Source organism: Giraffa tippelskirchi, chromosome 9 (genome assembly GCF_054371585.1).
Source record: "Giraffa tippelskirchi isolate mGirTip1 chromosome 9, T2T-mGirTip1v1.2.pri, whole genome shotgun sequence".
Lineage (NCBI taxonomy): Eukaryota > Metazoa > Chordata > Mammalia > Artiodactyla > Giraffidae > Giraffa > Giraffa tippelskirchi.
This window is the reverse complement of record NC_137283.1, coordinates 165150827-165166565: the sequence shown is the minus strand read 5'-3', so window position 1 is coordinate 165166565 and position 15739 is coordinate 165150827. Positions and strand designations below refer to the sequence as shown.

Below are 15739 nucleotides of genomic sequence, written 5' to 3'. Positions count from 1 at the left end.
ACGCGGACACAAGTGGGTCACCCAGAGGGCCACGTGCCCGGCACCTGCAAGGCCCCAGCAATTGTAAGGGCTGAATAAACATTTGCTAAATAAATAATTATTAACAGGCTGCTTCAGCTCTCATAGATCATCACCATCACTGATACACACTGACGTTTTAACTTGAGATGTTATTTTAAGGCACAGATCAGATTCGCTGTCAAACAACATCAAGGAAGTTCATTTTAAGATAGTTACCTGTTTTTCCTGTACCTTCCCTTTGGGGTACCTTTTCATTTATGGAACCTAAAAGGGGACAATAAGGGATGAAATTATTCTTGGCTCTCAAATGGTCACCACTAATTGTTACGTAGATATTTTATTCCATTTTGATTAATTCGCAGGGCTTTGTCACTTTCTAGTCAATGTATACAAGCTACCCAGTGCCCTGGGTGACTCTGTCATCTGAAACCACAGCCCAAAACTAGGAAACGTAATATGAGCTCCTCCTTCTGTGGCTACCTGGCTCATGATGCATGTGAGACCCTCTAGGTACAAAATACAGCAGTTTCTTCACCTGAAAAATATCATAAGAATCTTTTTAACATACGTCATGTGGAGGTAGTAGAGTGAATTAGATTTTTAAAAAAACTTTTAAAATAAGTTTTGCAACTAAAAATCAATAAAAACTCTGGCTTTAGCTGAATTCTGACTTATGGAAAACTGAGGAACCATTTTTTCATAAGGGGAGAACAGGAAATAGAACGTTAACTCAGTAACTTATAACAGCAGGTTAACAATTACGTTGCCCTGAAAGGTTCATGTTACGAATAGGGACACTGTCCTATGGACACTGTTATGGCAGCAAGATTTCTACCTCATTGTCATTACACCTACTCCAAGGGATAAAGACGTTCTGTCCCACACTCATCTGGAGATATCTGCCCACCCACTTCAGAACATTCCCCCAGAGTCATTCAGAATTACCCTAGTCATATGCAAGGCTAGACAACGCAGATAAAACATCTCATGAAGTAAAACTTGAAATTCATTGCTTGTTTTTTCAATTTGGAATTTGAAATACAGATCTGCATTTATACTGAAGATATAAACTTTAGGACATTTGTCTTGGAAGCATGATGGTTCTGTGGTAGGAAATGCATGAGCAGTTGGCAGAGGTCCTGAAGGACAGGGCATAACTCAGGGCCACGGCTCACGGTCCGCAAACACTGACGGAAGAGATGCTGCAGGGCCAGTGAGCAAGGTCAGCAGGTTCACAGGAAGGAGCAAGACTCCCCAGCGAACTCGCGTGTGGCCTGAGTGGGTCTGCAGGAGCCACGGCCCCCTCCCATCCAGGCTGCTCCTCCAAACGCCTGGATCACAGGCCCTCGGAGATGCAGCCTGGTTGATAGATAAGAAGGAGCAGGATCTTCCTGGTCCATCTATTTGTACAACTTCCCAGCGGTGGCTGGCACCACGCAGTGAAACATCACCTGCTTTCTAGGGGCAAAACACAGGGCTTTCCCTCCGGTGAGAAGTCCCAGGGACACAAAGCGGGCTCCTTGTGTGGCTGCTCAGAGCTTCCCGGATCCCGCTTTGCTCGGTTCTCCCGGTTCTCCCATCGTACCCTCTCTCTACAAATCCAGATTTGTTAACAGGCTTAAGTTTCTTAGTCATCCATTTATTTTTATCATGGGTTTCTGCATCCAGTGACACAAAAAATGTTTTTTTTGTGCTGACTGGGAAATGGCAATATTTCGATAGTATTTCTGGATGCAGCGATGTAGGTTGACTATACTGAACTAAATGCAAAAGTCCCAAACAATAATTGGAAGTCCCACCCCCACCCCCAGGGAGCTTCTCTATTGAATTAAGATAATATCTTTGTAATCTAGGGCCTGAAGTCTCCAAACTGCCGGCTCACAATGTGATGGGCGTCTGAGGTCTGAAGACAGCACTTAGAAAGCATAGATCCCCTCCCTCGGGCGTCCTTTCTCTGAACCAACCAGGCTCCTGGCTCTCTCATCAGCCGCCCCTCCAGATTCAACCAGTGTTCACTTAAATCCACACGAAATTAATTCTATCTTGTTCTTAAGAGGTGGGAATAATTTTAACACAGCATCAAGTGTCCCTTGATAACCCACTCCAAATATTTTGCCGCACAGAACTGGGGGGTGAGGCCAGCAGGGCACAGACTTCCCGTCCAGCTGCCTCCGGACAAAAAGACCTCCAGCCCCTCCCCGCCCCGCCTCCCCGGCACCACCCCGGCTCCGCGCACCCTGTCCTCCAGGACCCGGGGGCGGCTGAACGTTGGGCTCCTCACGGCAAAGCTGCGATGCAAAATGGAATCCAGGACCCAGAACCACAAAGCCACTCTTTTCTTCCATTAGTTTTTCTGGAGGTAAGAATTTGCTGAAGAACTCCCAAAAGCAGGAGCAAGTGACGTTCCAGGATGGAAGTGCAGCAAAAGGGGCCTAGAAACACGAGTGTGGATGGCAGTAAACAGCTCCGCAGACCACGGCTGGTTGGCTGAACCTTCAGAGAGGAAGACTCTGCCCCTCAGATTCCTATTTCAAAAGACACATTTGAATTCCTTCCATTTGTGACATCTCATCCCATTTAAACGCTGTTTTAAAAGGGTGGCTTTTTTAGCAATTAGGGTATGCATTTCTGGTGGAGAAAACCACAGAAACACAATGTGAGGAGCCGTCCATCGTTCAGGCAAAGAATAATGAGCCTGTAGTCCCCGAGCCCTTGGTTCAAATCCAGCTACACTCAGCAATGCCAGCATGCTGCCAAAACAGCCCGAGGAGGTGCAGTGTTTGCTGAGAGTTGGTGGTCTAAGACAGCCCCTTTCACAGGCGCTAAATGCACTTTGGAAATAACTGAGGGAGGAGGAGCCGTCAGAGGGTTTAATGAGGTCAGTTCACTGCAGGCGGGCACTTGTTTAGCAGGCGATTGATGGTCCTCAGAGCGGAGTTAAACAAGAGGCATGATTTATCCCTTTCTGGAATCTCAGGAGCAGAGTCACACCATCATGTGGTTTTGCTGCAGCCAGAGAGAGAGAGAGAGAGGAAGCAAGGAGGGAGCTAGGAAGGAGGAAAGAAAAAGAAAGGAAGAAAAATGAAAGAATGAACAAAAGAAGGAAAGAAAGAGGAAGAGAAAGGGAGGGAGGAAGGGAGGGAGGAAGGGAGGGAGGGGGAGGGGGAGAGGCAGGGGGAGGGGGACGGTGGGAGGGGGAGGTAGGGGAGGGGAGAGGAATGGAGGGAGGGGGAGGGTGGAGGGTGGGGGGAGGCAGGGGGGAGGCCACCAGAAGAGCTGAGAGGCTCAGCCCCCTTCCCTTCTGACGAGCACTTCTCTTCCCGCTGGGACTGCTGACCCTGGGCTCTTGGGAGCAGAGGTCCATGAAGCTCTGCTCCTAAGCCCGGTCTCACCGTCCCTCCAGGCCCTTCCTCCAGAGCAGGAGCTCCTGGCTTGTCCCAGGGGCTGTCTGGCTGCCCTGCTCGTGTGGGTGACGTGAATGATCGTGGGAGAGAGGGAGGCTGGGCGTTGCGGGAAGATGGTGGGTGACAGACGGACCTCGCCACCCACCAGCTCTGTGCCCTGACGGGTGCGCTCACCTGCCCGATGCTGAGCCTCCCCATCTCTGAAAGGGCAGTGTGGGGAGTCCCTGCCTCTCGGGCGACCAGAAGCCCGCAGAGAAACAGCACGCAGCAGAGGACTTCTTGAGCGCCCCTTAAAACGGTCCCGGACACTCGGGCGTCGGCGTGCTGTCTGTCCTCCCGAGGCCTCTCTCTCCACGTGTGGACACCCTGTGCATCAAGAGGGCGAGTGCCGCTCACGGCACAGAGCAGCCCTGTCTCCACTCAGAGGGAGAGCTCAAAACGCACCGCCACTGCCAGGACACCCGCGCGGACTGGCCCTCTGTGGCCACTTTCATTTCACTCGCTCAGTCAGCATGCTCAGGGGACACCGCACAAAAAGTCCCGTCTCCTCTGGCGTGAAAGGCATTAGACAGAAACTACTGATAATTCTCACGACCACTGTGTATGTGGTGGGTGTCTGCACAGTCCCTGTTGCGGGCTGGTCATCATTCTGTGAACTTCACGCACACTCAGCCCTCTAACGCCAGCAGCAGCCCTGAAGCGGGCGCCCCCGTTAGGCCCCTTGGATGTGGACACTGAGACCCCGAGAGCGGCAGAACAGCCCAAGGTCAAGGTCACTGATCAGTAAAGGCAGAGCTGGGCTCCATGCCTGCAGTTCTAGCCCACAGAGGAGCTGATGGGGTCTGAGCAGTCGGGGTGGACCTCCTGGATAAAAAGGGAAGGACAGGCAGAGAGGATGGCAGAGGCATGCACCACCTGCCCTGAGAGGAGAGGGTCCCAGGGCACAACCAGTGCCCAGAAGCTTCTCTGCCAAGTCCGTGTCCTTCTACGCATCCTTTGTCTGTGAGGACATGGGCAGCAGGCGGCTCTCCACATCACGGCCTCTCAGAGACCATCATGGAGAGGGCCTGAGCTCAGCCTGAAGGGTCATACACCTCTGGGTGCTCTGACGGCTCTCTTTGACCCCAGACCCGCTCGCCCACTCCCAGCTGCGGACGGGAGCAGGGGCTGGAGCGCAGAGGCAGGAACCCGCAGGGGAGGAGCGGGCACTGGGCACCAAGGCCGCATCAGAGTCAGAATCCCTGGAAAGCAGCTTGCCTCCTGCAGGCCTTCGTGGGTCGCTGGAGGTCATCATGCAGTCAGACCAACAGGCACAGTGAAGACACGAGGGTGACGTCTGATAGATCACCGTGGCTCCATCCCCCCGGGTTACCTCCTAGAGTGGATGGGGGTGCAGCTCAGTGAACATTTGGGTCAAAGCAGCGGAGGAGCCGGGAAATCTGAGCACCACGGGGACCTTCCACCTGTCCGCGAGACAGAGTCAGTGCAGCCCCAGGGCTGAGCGCTGCCCTGGCCTTGCCTGACTGGACCCCACTAGACAAGTAAGGGGAGACACTGTTCCGTGACCCCCCACCCCACTTTTCAGATGCCTTCAATGTTCACTCACATGCTCACCAGCTTTCTCCCTTGGCAGAGATCGCCCACGAAGCCAGAGTTTGACACCCTAGAGCCCGTGATACAAAAGCCTGCCCTCCAGAGTCTAAACCCTTGAGGACAGACTCCAGGGACCTGGCTGTGACCTGGGCTCACCCCCCAAGGCCAGAGGCAGGGGAAGGGCTCCAAGAAGGTGGACCTAGCCAGGCAGTGGGTGAGCAGCTTGACCTACAGGGCAACAAAGGCAGGGTGAGCTGGAGTGGGTGCCAGGGCCCTGGTCCCTCTGCCAACACCGAAGTGGGCATCCCCGGGGACGGCGCATCCTCCAGAGCTCACCCCCGCATGCCAGCCTGGGGCAAAGGTACGTGCCTCTCTGGAGCCAACGCAGGGGCTCTTGGGCCAGAACCCTGCAGACTGCCCACCCGGCCCCGTGCCAGGGGCCATGGGCATCCCTCTGAGACCCGGTGCCCCCAGGGTGAGTTCTTCCCACCACCGTGGGGAGTCCCTGCAGCCACCTCCACCTTCTCAGCATCACCTGCTGTTGTGAAGTGCACCTTCTTTCCCAGACGCCTGAGGGACTCAGGGCAACCCTCCTGCTCAGTGTAGGTCACGTCCCGGTGGTGGGACCGCAACAGGACCCCAGTGGACGGTCAGGCCTCCTCGAGGAGAGACCGGGCCGAGCCCTACATCCCTCACTCAGTGCTGGGGACAGGTCACTGCAAGGTCGGCTCTCAAGCAGGCACCCCCATTGCCCAGGAGACCACCGTCCTCACCTGGAAACTGGTCAGGAAGGCAGGAGTTCGGACTCCCCTCCAGACCCCCTGAATCAGAAATTCTGGGGTACAGCCCAGGAGTCTGTTTATCCAGCTCTTTGTGGACTGAAATTTGGGTTCCAGAGCTCTAAGGAAAAGGGCTTGGCCTGGGCAGTCTGCAGTTGTTATTAATAGTATTTTTATTAATGGATTCTTTTTGTTACCATGAACTTGTCTCTCTTTTCTGTCAAGACCCAGCGGCTACCTCGACCTACCACAACGTCTGCTGTTTTCCTATTTTCACACTTCTGTGGACGCAGAATGCAGACAAAGTTGGCCTGTTTGCCCACAGTGAGCCTCTGGGAAGCTGACGGGCGGGAGGAAGGCCTGAGCCCCCCAAAGGGGGGAGGCTGTGGTGCTGGGTCCCCCCTTTGGTCTCCCTCCTCCCTAGTGATGCTGCCTTTGAGTGGCTGGGATTCCTGGTGAGACAGCGTCAGATAAAAGCGACACTCTGAGCTGAGTGCCCTGATGTCCCCCATCTGAGAATGCCTTTCTCAAAATGGCAAGTGAGGAAATATAGAAATCACAATTGAAAAAAAAATTAGAGATTATTTCTGATTTACCTTCCATCAGGGTCCACTTTAATGTCTGAATGTTACATACTTCAGTGGCCAGAGAAAACAAACATCAGTATCATCCCTACAAAACGGTCATTCATGGTCAATAGTTTCATAAATCTTTCCAACATTTGACTGTTGATATTTAAAAGGTGCTGTTTAAAAAGATGTACTGTTTGTTTAATAAAAAAAAAAGGAAAATACGTACATTTCTTTTAATTCAGAGATATGGTATACCTCTGGAAGAGATAACCCACTGTTGTTTGTATAGAGTTATAGAGCCTGGGACCACTGAGTTCTAAAAGACTTCTTAGCTCACCTTATGAAGTTTTCTTAAGTATTAGAAAATGTGGGAAAAATTCATTTAAGGCCTAAGTGTGAAGAGGAGAGCTTATAGAGAACCCTTAAAGTAATGAAGGATGTGATGATAAATTAGCCACCAAATTAAACGTACACTGAAATAGTCAGTACAGTAATAGAGCAGATTTTATACAAACCAACCGTTAGATACCAGTAGGTGCATTTTTCCAGAAAGGAAAAATAATAATACCAAAATGTTGCCCATCACGTAGATAAATGATGCTAAAGCATCTAAAATGGAAAGGAAAAGACAGACAGGGGGCCGTTGCCCGGCACCAGGCACAGGCCACGGCCGCCTTGTCGCCTCGAGCGAAGCTGCCTCCTGGGGTCCCGGTCAGACACTCAGGAGGCCCTAACGCTGACTCTCAAGCAGGCTCCTCAGTCTTCTTTGGCACAACAGCCACACGCTGTGCTCTGTCCCTTGAATGCTTGACTTAATTTTTTAAACAATTTTTCAGTGTTCTGAAATTTCCACAATCTGGAACTTTTATCGGAAATTTTGCATAGCTCATGTTGTCTATATCAAATTGCTATTTTTTTTCTCATCTTGGACGTAAATTTCCTAATACTTCAAAAGTCATCATAACAGTAGGTGTTAGAAAGTAAAATAATATGCATTTCTCTCTGAAATATGGCTTCATTAGTAACATGTGCACTGAGGTTGGCAGCGAAGCCCGCCCCGCCCCCAGGGTTCACGCCTGCGTGAAAAGCAGGCCCCACTCCAGTCCGTTTTCTACTTCTTGTTACAGTTGTTTGTTTTCACATTTCCTTGCCAATAGCCATTGAAATATTTTATTTTGACAACTATCATTTTTCAGGAAGAGAATTGTTAAGCCTGAAGAAAAAGCCCTTTTGAGGGAAAAAAATGTTCCCTCTGATCTGTAACCTTTTCCATTCGGCAAGCAACTTAACGTGCACTTGAATTCTCATAAAGAGACACTTCAGAAGCACAGCTGTGTTGTTGATTTCAATATTGGGGAATTCAATTGTTCTGGATGTTTCTTTCAAGTTCGTCGGCTGTGCAGGGCCCTTAATTTAGTGCCAGGAAAACTCATTCATGAAAAAAAAATTAAAAAAAAAAATAGCTTCTCTTTATAAAGTGAAAACTTTTACAAATCAAAAAGATATTCATACAAACATGCAGTTCTACCATTTCAGGTAGAGGCCAAAACTTTAGGCTTGATGGGAAAACCCAAAGACTATAGTGCAATTCACGTAATAATATATAGAAAAGCTATTCAATCTACTCCAAGGTTCTCTGTCAAGTATAAGCGTGTTTTCAAAAAGCCACGTTTAGAAACTGGTCTGAGAAGCGGTGGTCAGCACGCACAGGAGCATAGCAAACTCACAGGCAGGCTTCCATCATTAAAATCCTAGACTTGAAGGAAGAGCTCCTCAAACATTCCCTGTGGCCATGGCCGGTTGAACTTCCCAGGAGACATTGTCCTTACAACTGACTCAGCTTAAAGAGGGGTGGGTGGTGGTGAGGGCAGAATCGCCAGCCCAGTCACGGGTGTTTCTCGTCTCTTCCACAACTGGAGGTGCCTTACTTCAAACACACACCTCAAGCTGAGCTACGTAGGAAGATTCTTTGGATACTGTAATATGAAGAGCTCCTACGTGTAAGCTCAGCTTCCTGTGTCTTCAACGGCTTTGTACTCCCGCCAGGAATAAGCTCTTGGATCGGGTGCACTGTTACAGAGGAAGATGAGATTAAAACCCCCGGAGCTATTTCCACATAATCGAGAATGAGCCGGCTACAAACATCCTCCCTTGGAAAGAAGCCCTTTGTTTCTAAGCTCATCTCCTGCCCCCAGCAATGTGCGTCTTCAAACCTTCAGAAGGAAGAACAAGAGAAAACTCCTACAGAGTAACTACAGGTCAGCTGTGTCCGGATGGAAACCCAGAGATCCGGCCCTGCGGCAGCACCACGGAGGGAGGAGGACTCATGGTCCCCCTGGGGGGCCCCCTGGGGGGCTCCCTGGGGGGCGGCCGTGCCTTTCTGAGCATCCCTGGAGCACGTGACGCCCCCCCAGCCCCGGCCCTGCAGACCCGGGGTCTAACCAACAGGGCTAGAGGAACTGTCTCCAAGCCTCAAGCAGGACCAGCTGCTGTCAGGCCAGGCAAGGCTAGGGGTGCGTCTGGATGCAGCTCAAACAGCAGCCTTCGGTCCTGAATGCCTCTCAGGGTCACCGGCTGCTGGCCCAGAAGAAGGGAAGGCCTTCTGCCCTCCTCGCCCAACTCTGGAGCAAACATGGTGTGGGACAGGCAGTTATCGTTCAGTCACTCAGTCGTGTTCGATGCTTTGCGACCCCATGGACTGCAGCCCACCAGGCTCCTCTGTCCATGGGATTCTCCAGGCAGGAATACTGGACTGGGTTGTCATTTCCTTCTCCACGGGATCTTCCTGACCCAGGGATCGAACCTGCATCTCCTGAACCGCAGGCAGATTCTTTACCATCTGAGCCACCAGGGAAGCCCATCCAACTCTTCATGACCCCATGGACTGAAGCATGCCATGCCTCCCTGTCCATCACCATCTCCTGGAGCTTGCTCAAACTCACGTCCATCGAGTCAGTGATGCCATCCAACCATCTCATCCTCTGTTGTCCCCTTCTCCTCCCGCCTTCAATCCTTCCCAGCATCAGGGTCTTTTCCAATGAGTCAGCTCTTCTCATCAAGTGGCCAGAGTACTGGAGCTTCAGCTTCAGCATCAGTCCTTCCAATGAATATTCAGGACTGATTTCCTTTAGGTTGGACTAGCTGGATCTCCTTGCTGATAAGTGCTGGGAGAGAAACCGTTTTGCCCGTTTCCTGTGCCAGCCGACATGCCCCTCTTTTCCAGGAACCACCTCCTCTAGACTTCTCCCCCCACCCTCATTCTCCTGGACGGTGAGCCACCCCTTCCCTGAGTGCCTGCAGCTTCTGCACAGAACTCCCAGGCCCCCAACAGGGGTGTCAGCATAGCTCTGAGCAGACATGGGCACCTGACCCAACAAATGCTTGGTGAGGGCTGCTCGCGGAGATGGTCATCAATAAGAAACGAGGAGTGGGTGCCAGGGAGGGAGGGTGGAGCGAGTGTTTTCTGAAGGACAAGACCCATGGGATGGACCACAGGACCCTTGGGATGGACCACCACGGTTCACTGAAGGGACAGCTCTGAGCACGTCCTCAGGGGTCTCACCCGGTGAACGACTCTCTCCCCAGGAAGCAGGTGTCCACAGGGGCTAAAGGGGCCGATTTCTCTCCAGGGAAGCCCTCTGCCTCCTGCAGCTTGAGCTCCACTGAGAGTTAGGAGTCCACAGCCAGAAGGAAGACAAGGTTGGTCGTCCATTCCTGAAAAATCTGTGCAATTATCCATCAGCTCCTGACCGACAGTAGGCAAGGAAGTGAGCTAACTTGATGGAGGCTTATGAAGGTGGGTGAGGGGTCCCAGGGTCACGAGGAGTCACCGTGGTGGGGGGGGAGTAGCTCCTTCCCCGCATTGGGAGTCTCCCAGGAGGCCAGTGAGCAGCTCCCTGGTCGATACTAACGAGCCCAAGCATCTCTTCCTCTGCTCACTCGTCCTTTTATGTTTTTGAAAGTCGCTCAGTCGTGTCCGACTCTTTGTGACCCCGTGGACTACACAGTCCATGGAATTCTCTAGGTCAGAATACTGGAGTGGGTAGCCTTCCCTGTCTCCAGGGGATCTTCCCAACCCAGGGATCAAACCCCGGTCTCCTGCATTGCAGGCAGATTCTTTACCAACTGAGGTATGGTCCTTAGGGTTTCCTCATTTATAAAATGCTGACTGTTCAAGACTTCTGACTTTTTCTGCGAGATTGCCTCATTATTCCAGTTTTCTTATTGATTCATAGGAATCTGGGTGCTTTGCATTAATGACTTAGAAACACATAATTGTGAAATAAAAGAATCCTTGCTTTGAAGGTCTTTCGGGGAGGAGTGGGCTGGGGGATGTGGCAGGTGGGCCACTCTGCTCCACTGCAATCAGCCATGAGTGGACATTCCCTGCCCACCTCACAGGCTGCTGCCACGTGTGTTTGCACCAATTCATAACACACACACACATGCATTCTAAGTGACCATTAGTGTTTACTGCTAAGTTTTAATACCTGTTTCTGATCTTCAAATTTCTAGAGGAAGTGCTTCTATGGTAAGTGTGGTGTGAACTCCAGGGCCAAAGACCACTGTTGAATGCTGGCACTTACCTGATTATAATAAACTGGACGAAAATCCTGTCTGTCCTCTACAGAGTGGACCAGGCATGCCAACCACAGCAGGTGTCAGCCAGCATCCCAGGGGAGGGAGGAGGATGCTCCTGGGGTGTGCGGATGGAACCTGACCAGCGGGCATGCCCGGTGTCAAGCAGTCTCAGCAAAGTGATGCCCGTCACCACGTCCCTCCGCGTGATTGGTGAGGATGTACCAACAGCTGGGAAGAAGCTCTGCTACATCGAGCAAAAGCCCATCACAAACTGTGGGTGTGTGTGTGCAATCCGTCCCCCCAAAACTCCCCTGCACTGTCTCCACATGTGTTCTGAGCACAGGTACCTGCTTCCCCCACCCACATTTCTGCAGAATAAAAGCGTGAATACAGCTGGGGATTAATAGAATTTCTTATTAACTCTGGCCAAGCTGCAAAACCAAGCCACAGAAGTGAAAAGGAAGGTACTCCTACAAGGAGGAGCCAGGTCTCCAAGGAGCCTGCCCCACCCACACCGCACGTGTCCTCAGAGACACCCCCTTCCTGCCCCCGTGGCATTTTCTAGGCAATAAATACCAGATACGGGAAGAATCTTACTTCCATACCCATCCCTTGAACCAAAAAATCCACATGGACAGTGAAAAAAATGGAACATTTCTATACAGTAAAATGTGGCTGCTACCCAGTTGGAAAAATCAATGTAAGTGAACAATAGGGTGGTCTGATTATAGAAACGAAGTATTATAGGGAAATCATAAGAAACCCAGCCAACTTTGCTCATGGTTTTCTAAGAAAGTGCTTTCAGACACTACTTAATTTTTCAAAAGGTGTCACTAACATCACAGAAACAGGTAAGTCTTCTGCTTTCTCCTTCACAAAATAAGGCTCAGCGCGAGTCAAAATGCTGGTACCTGGTTGAAATGAAATAAGCATTTGCAAGCATCTTTCAGACGAGGGACACAGAGGCCTACTCATTACGCTAATTTTTTTTTCTCTTTCATTTACTCCATGAGTTTGTAAAAGAATTATTAGGTGCAAATGTTAGCTCACTAAAAACATATTTTCAGCAATTTTTAGGTCTTGGATGACAAAAGTTTTAAAAATAAACATATTTTAATTGCACGTTCTGCACACCCTCTGGCGTTTAAGTGGTGACCAGTCGCTTGAAATATCAGGTTTTCTGTTGCTGTTCATTAGGTGTGTCATCACGGTGGGGCAGTCGTGAGCTCTGACCGGTGACTTGGCTCCTGGTATAAACATCTGAACCGTGGGCAGAATTTCTAATTATAAGATGCCTGCTCTTCAAACAGAACAGAGGCCTGAAAGCAAATTCTAAGTACAAATGCCTCAATATTTTCTGTAAAAATTCAGGAAGATGTTTTGTATTGTTACATAACATGTGTTTTTCCTTAGTAAGCTTAATCCAGTATAGTTGTGACACATAGATCATGAAATGTCTTGGTAAATGGTCTGACAGGTCTCCATCACCAATTAATCAAAACTCAAGCTGCAGACCATTTTCAAATAAAAATGATCTGAATCACTTATAACATTTTGGTAAAATATTAATGGAAAACAGACCCTTTTGTAGATTATTCTCCTGCCAGTGTTATTACCTTCAGTACATCAAGCCCACTTATGAGTAATAAAATAACACAAACAAACCATCTGGAAAAGGATCTGTGAAGAATGATCTGCTTTTTCTTTGCAATCATATACATACAAACCCAGAAACGCTCGCTTCTGTCAGCCAACGAAAACATTTGGTCATTTCTGCTGTTGACCACAGCCCTCGAGGCCACTCCTAAAAATTACGAGTCCCGAACTGCCGTAACCTACGGTGGTTCAGAACCGGATCTTCCATTCGCTTAAGCTTTCTTAAAAACAAAGGTCTCACAATATTTTGGGCTTTGTCCAGTGACGCACATGTATCCCAATAGTCCCCATAATCCCACCTAAACTGACTTCTTTTGCGGTTACGAGCAAACGTTAATAAGACGGTCGGAAAGCAGCCAGTACTCAGCCGCGGGCGAGCCGCGTAAGCTGCATGAGACCTACCGGGACAGCGGGGCGTCTTGTGGGCCGCGGCGGTGCCACTGATGGGCCTCCCGTTGGGCGTGACACACCAGCAGTATCCCGTGTAGCTGTGGCACTGGACCTGTGGGCAGGGGACAGGCAGGCCGGTCAGTGCACACGGGGGCGTACCCCGTGTAGCTGTGGCACTGGACCTGCAGGCAGGGGACAGGCAGGCCGGTCAGTGCCCATGGGGGCGCACGCTGCCCAGCAGGCCTGCTGTTCCTCCTGCGGCACTGGGAGGCCCAGTGCTTCCTGAGGGCTGCGTCTGGGTGCCTGGCAAAGGGCCCCGTGGTGCCCTGGACCCGGACTTGAGGGATGAAGGGAGCCAGAGGTGTTTGCACTGGACACCGATGGTGCTGGCCCGTGACCGCTCAGTGTCTAAGCCCCCACCAGCCCTCATCTTACGAGAGGGGGTGCGAGGCACTGCGCAGTCAGGACACTTGCTCTGAGTCTGCCCATCAGCCCGAGGCAGGAGACAGGAGACGTGTCCAGCTGCCAGTGAGACACTCCGTCCTGGCCCCACCTCCCCCCTCACAAGCCAGCCTGAGTGGACGCCACCCACAGCTCCAACCTCTCTCTGTCTCTCTCTCTCCTCCCTGAGTCTTCCAAAGGTCAAGTGATTGCTGTAAAAAATGCACAGAATTCATATTATTGGATGAAATCTAAAGTGAAAGTCACTCAGTCATGTCCGACTCTTTGCAACCCCATGGAGCAGACAGTCCATGGAATTCTCCAGGCCAGAATACTGGAGTGGCCGGCCTTTCCCTTCTCCAGGGGATCTTCCCAACCCAGGGATCGAACCCGGGACTCTCACACTGCGACTGATTCTTTACCAGCTGAGCCACCAGGGAAGCCCGTATTATTGGCTGGCTCATGGCAGATCGTATCTTGTTTGCTTTTTTTTCCCATCAAAAGCTAATACGTCGGTTAGCAGGGCATCTCAGGAATTCATTTCCTTTAGCACAAAATGACAGTGATAGTATTGACCCGTTTCGGGTGGACAACTGAGTGATTATACGCTGCCACTGATGGACAAGGTGACCCCAGAAAGGCAGACAGTGCGTGTGACCCTGACCTCTGACCTGGCGCGTGCCCCTCCAGAAAAGACATCACACTGGAGCTGGGGTCTCTGCCGTGAGCTGGCCGGCGGGACCCCGTCCACTCCCCAGGACAGGAGCATCTGCTCGCAGGAGGGAGCCGCCACCCTGAGAGGGAAGGAGGGGCCCGCCCCCGGGAGAGGCCGCCCACCTGGCTGTAGGTCCCGTCATCGTTGCACTCGGGAATGAACACCTGCTGCAGCTCCTTGCGGGCCTGCTCCTGGGTGTACTTCCTCTCAGCCACGCACCTGGACACATCTGCGGGGAGGCACAGGGCAGGGTGGCGCTCAGGCCCCCGCGAGACGCCCAGCAGAGGCACCACGTGGGTGGCCGGGCTGGAGGGGCCTCACGGGGAGGACGGCTGCAGGCGGGCACCTGTCAGGGGGCCAGGGTCCCTGAGGGGAGGCCAGACCTGGCGAGCAGAGCGGAGTGTCCTCCATGTCCAGGGAGCCAGGAGGCCGAGGCTCAGAAAAGCCACTGGGCTTGACTGTGGTGAAATGCGGACTCTACTTCCTGGACAGCGGGGGTCGGGTGGTACCGCACGGGCCACGGACAGAATCCGGGACCCAAAGACCTCCTCCAGAGCGCACAGCCAGGCCACGTGCCGCGTGGGGGCCACGTCTGAGAGCTACAGTGAAAGTCAGCCCAGGGACGCTGGCCCGGGCATGGGAGGGCAGGCACCCCGGGGCACAGGCCGTCTGGCCCATGGCTGCCGCCCAGGTGGCCCGCCCCGTCTGCGTCCACCCTTGCCCACCCCGCAGTCTCTTCCTTCTGCGTCTGAGTTTCTTAGGATCTCAGAGTGACACCAGCTCCTGCGCTTCCCACCTCGAGTGGAAAATCCAACAGTAAGTCAGACTAAAGGGTCAAATATCTTTATCAGCCCTCCTGGTGCACTGAGCACAGATTTCCACACACTCACGGTGAAATATCCAGTGTGATGGCTGGATGGAAAACACGAGGTTCCTCCTGTTCCTCGGGAGGATGCCCCTGGGATCCCATAAACTAGCAGAGAGGGAAAGACTGGGGCAGTCCTCACCCAGCTCCGGACGCAGGCATCAGGAAATGCAGCTGCCAAGACTCACCATGCATACCAGGTCACCCACTCACCTGCTCCATCTGAGCTGGGCACCGGAGCCTGCTCACCCCGACACTCGTCTCGGAAGCCGGTGCGAGTTACGGGGGGCTGGGCTGAGCCCCAGGAAGGGCCCATCTTCCCAGGACCACAGGCCAGCTGAGTCTGTGTCCACCGTGGAGAAGGACGCCCCCGGGCCGCCCCCGCCAGCCTCCTGCCCAGGGGCCGCCCCCCGAGCACAGGGCTTATTTCTGTGGACCGCCAGCCCACATAACTCACTTGAATCTCACAAGTTGGAAAGAATGGCTTTCCCCATTTTTCTTAAGTGTTTCCAGATTTAAATTACAAGTTGTCTAGGTCTGAAAGGCCCTCTGGACGCTGAGAGATATTGCTTCAAACGTGTCCACCGCCAGCATTTTTAGCGGGTGACTCTCTGCTTGCCTGGTGGTAAAATCTCCGGCTACGATGAGACGCCATCCGGGCCCCAGCTCAGGGCTCGTGGCTCCTGCCCCGCGGTGCCAGGCCTGAGCACAGACGCTGCTGC

General features: G+C 52.1%; 1 protein-coding gene across 3 annotated transcripts in view; it reads right to left on the bottom strand.

Annotated features, from left to right (window-relative positions):
• The window catches only part of SMOC2 (SPARC related modular calcium binding 2), a 155997-nt gene that overhangs the window by 82488 nt on the left and 57770 nt on the right, over nt 1-15739 (bottom strand). For 2 of the 3 annotated variants that reach the window (XM_081531072.1, XM_081531073.1), the window contains exons 3-5: nt 14275-14381; nt 13009-13108; nt 238-285 (exon numbers count right to left, since the gene is read on the bottom strand). In XM_081531072.1, the coding sequence (XP_081387198.1) occupies nt 238-285; nt 13009-13108; nt 14275-14381 (255 nt within the window). Of the gene's footprint in view, nt 1-237; nt 286-13008; nt 13179-14274; nt 14382-15739 lie in introns of all 3 variants that reach the window. The other variant, XM_081531074.1, reaches the window with a different exon arrangement.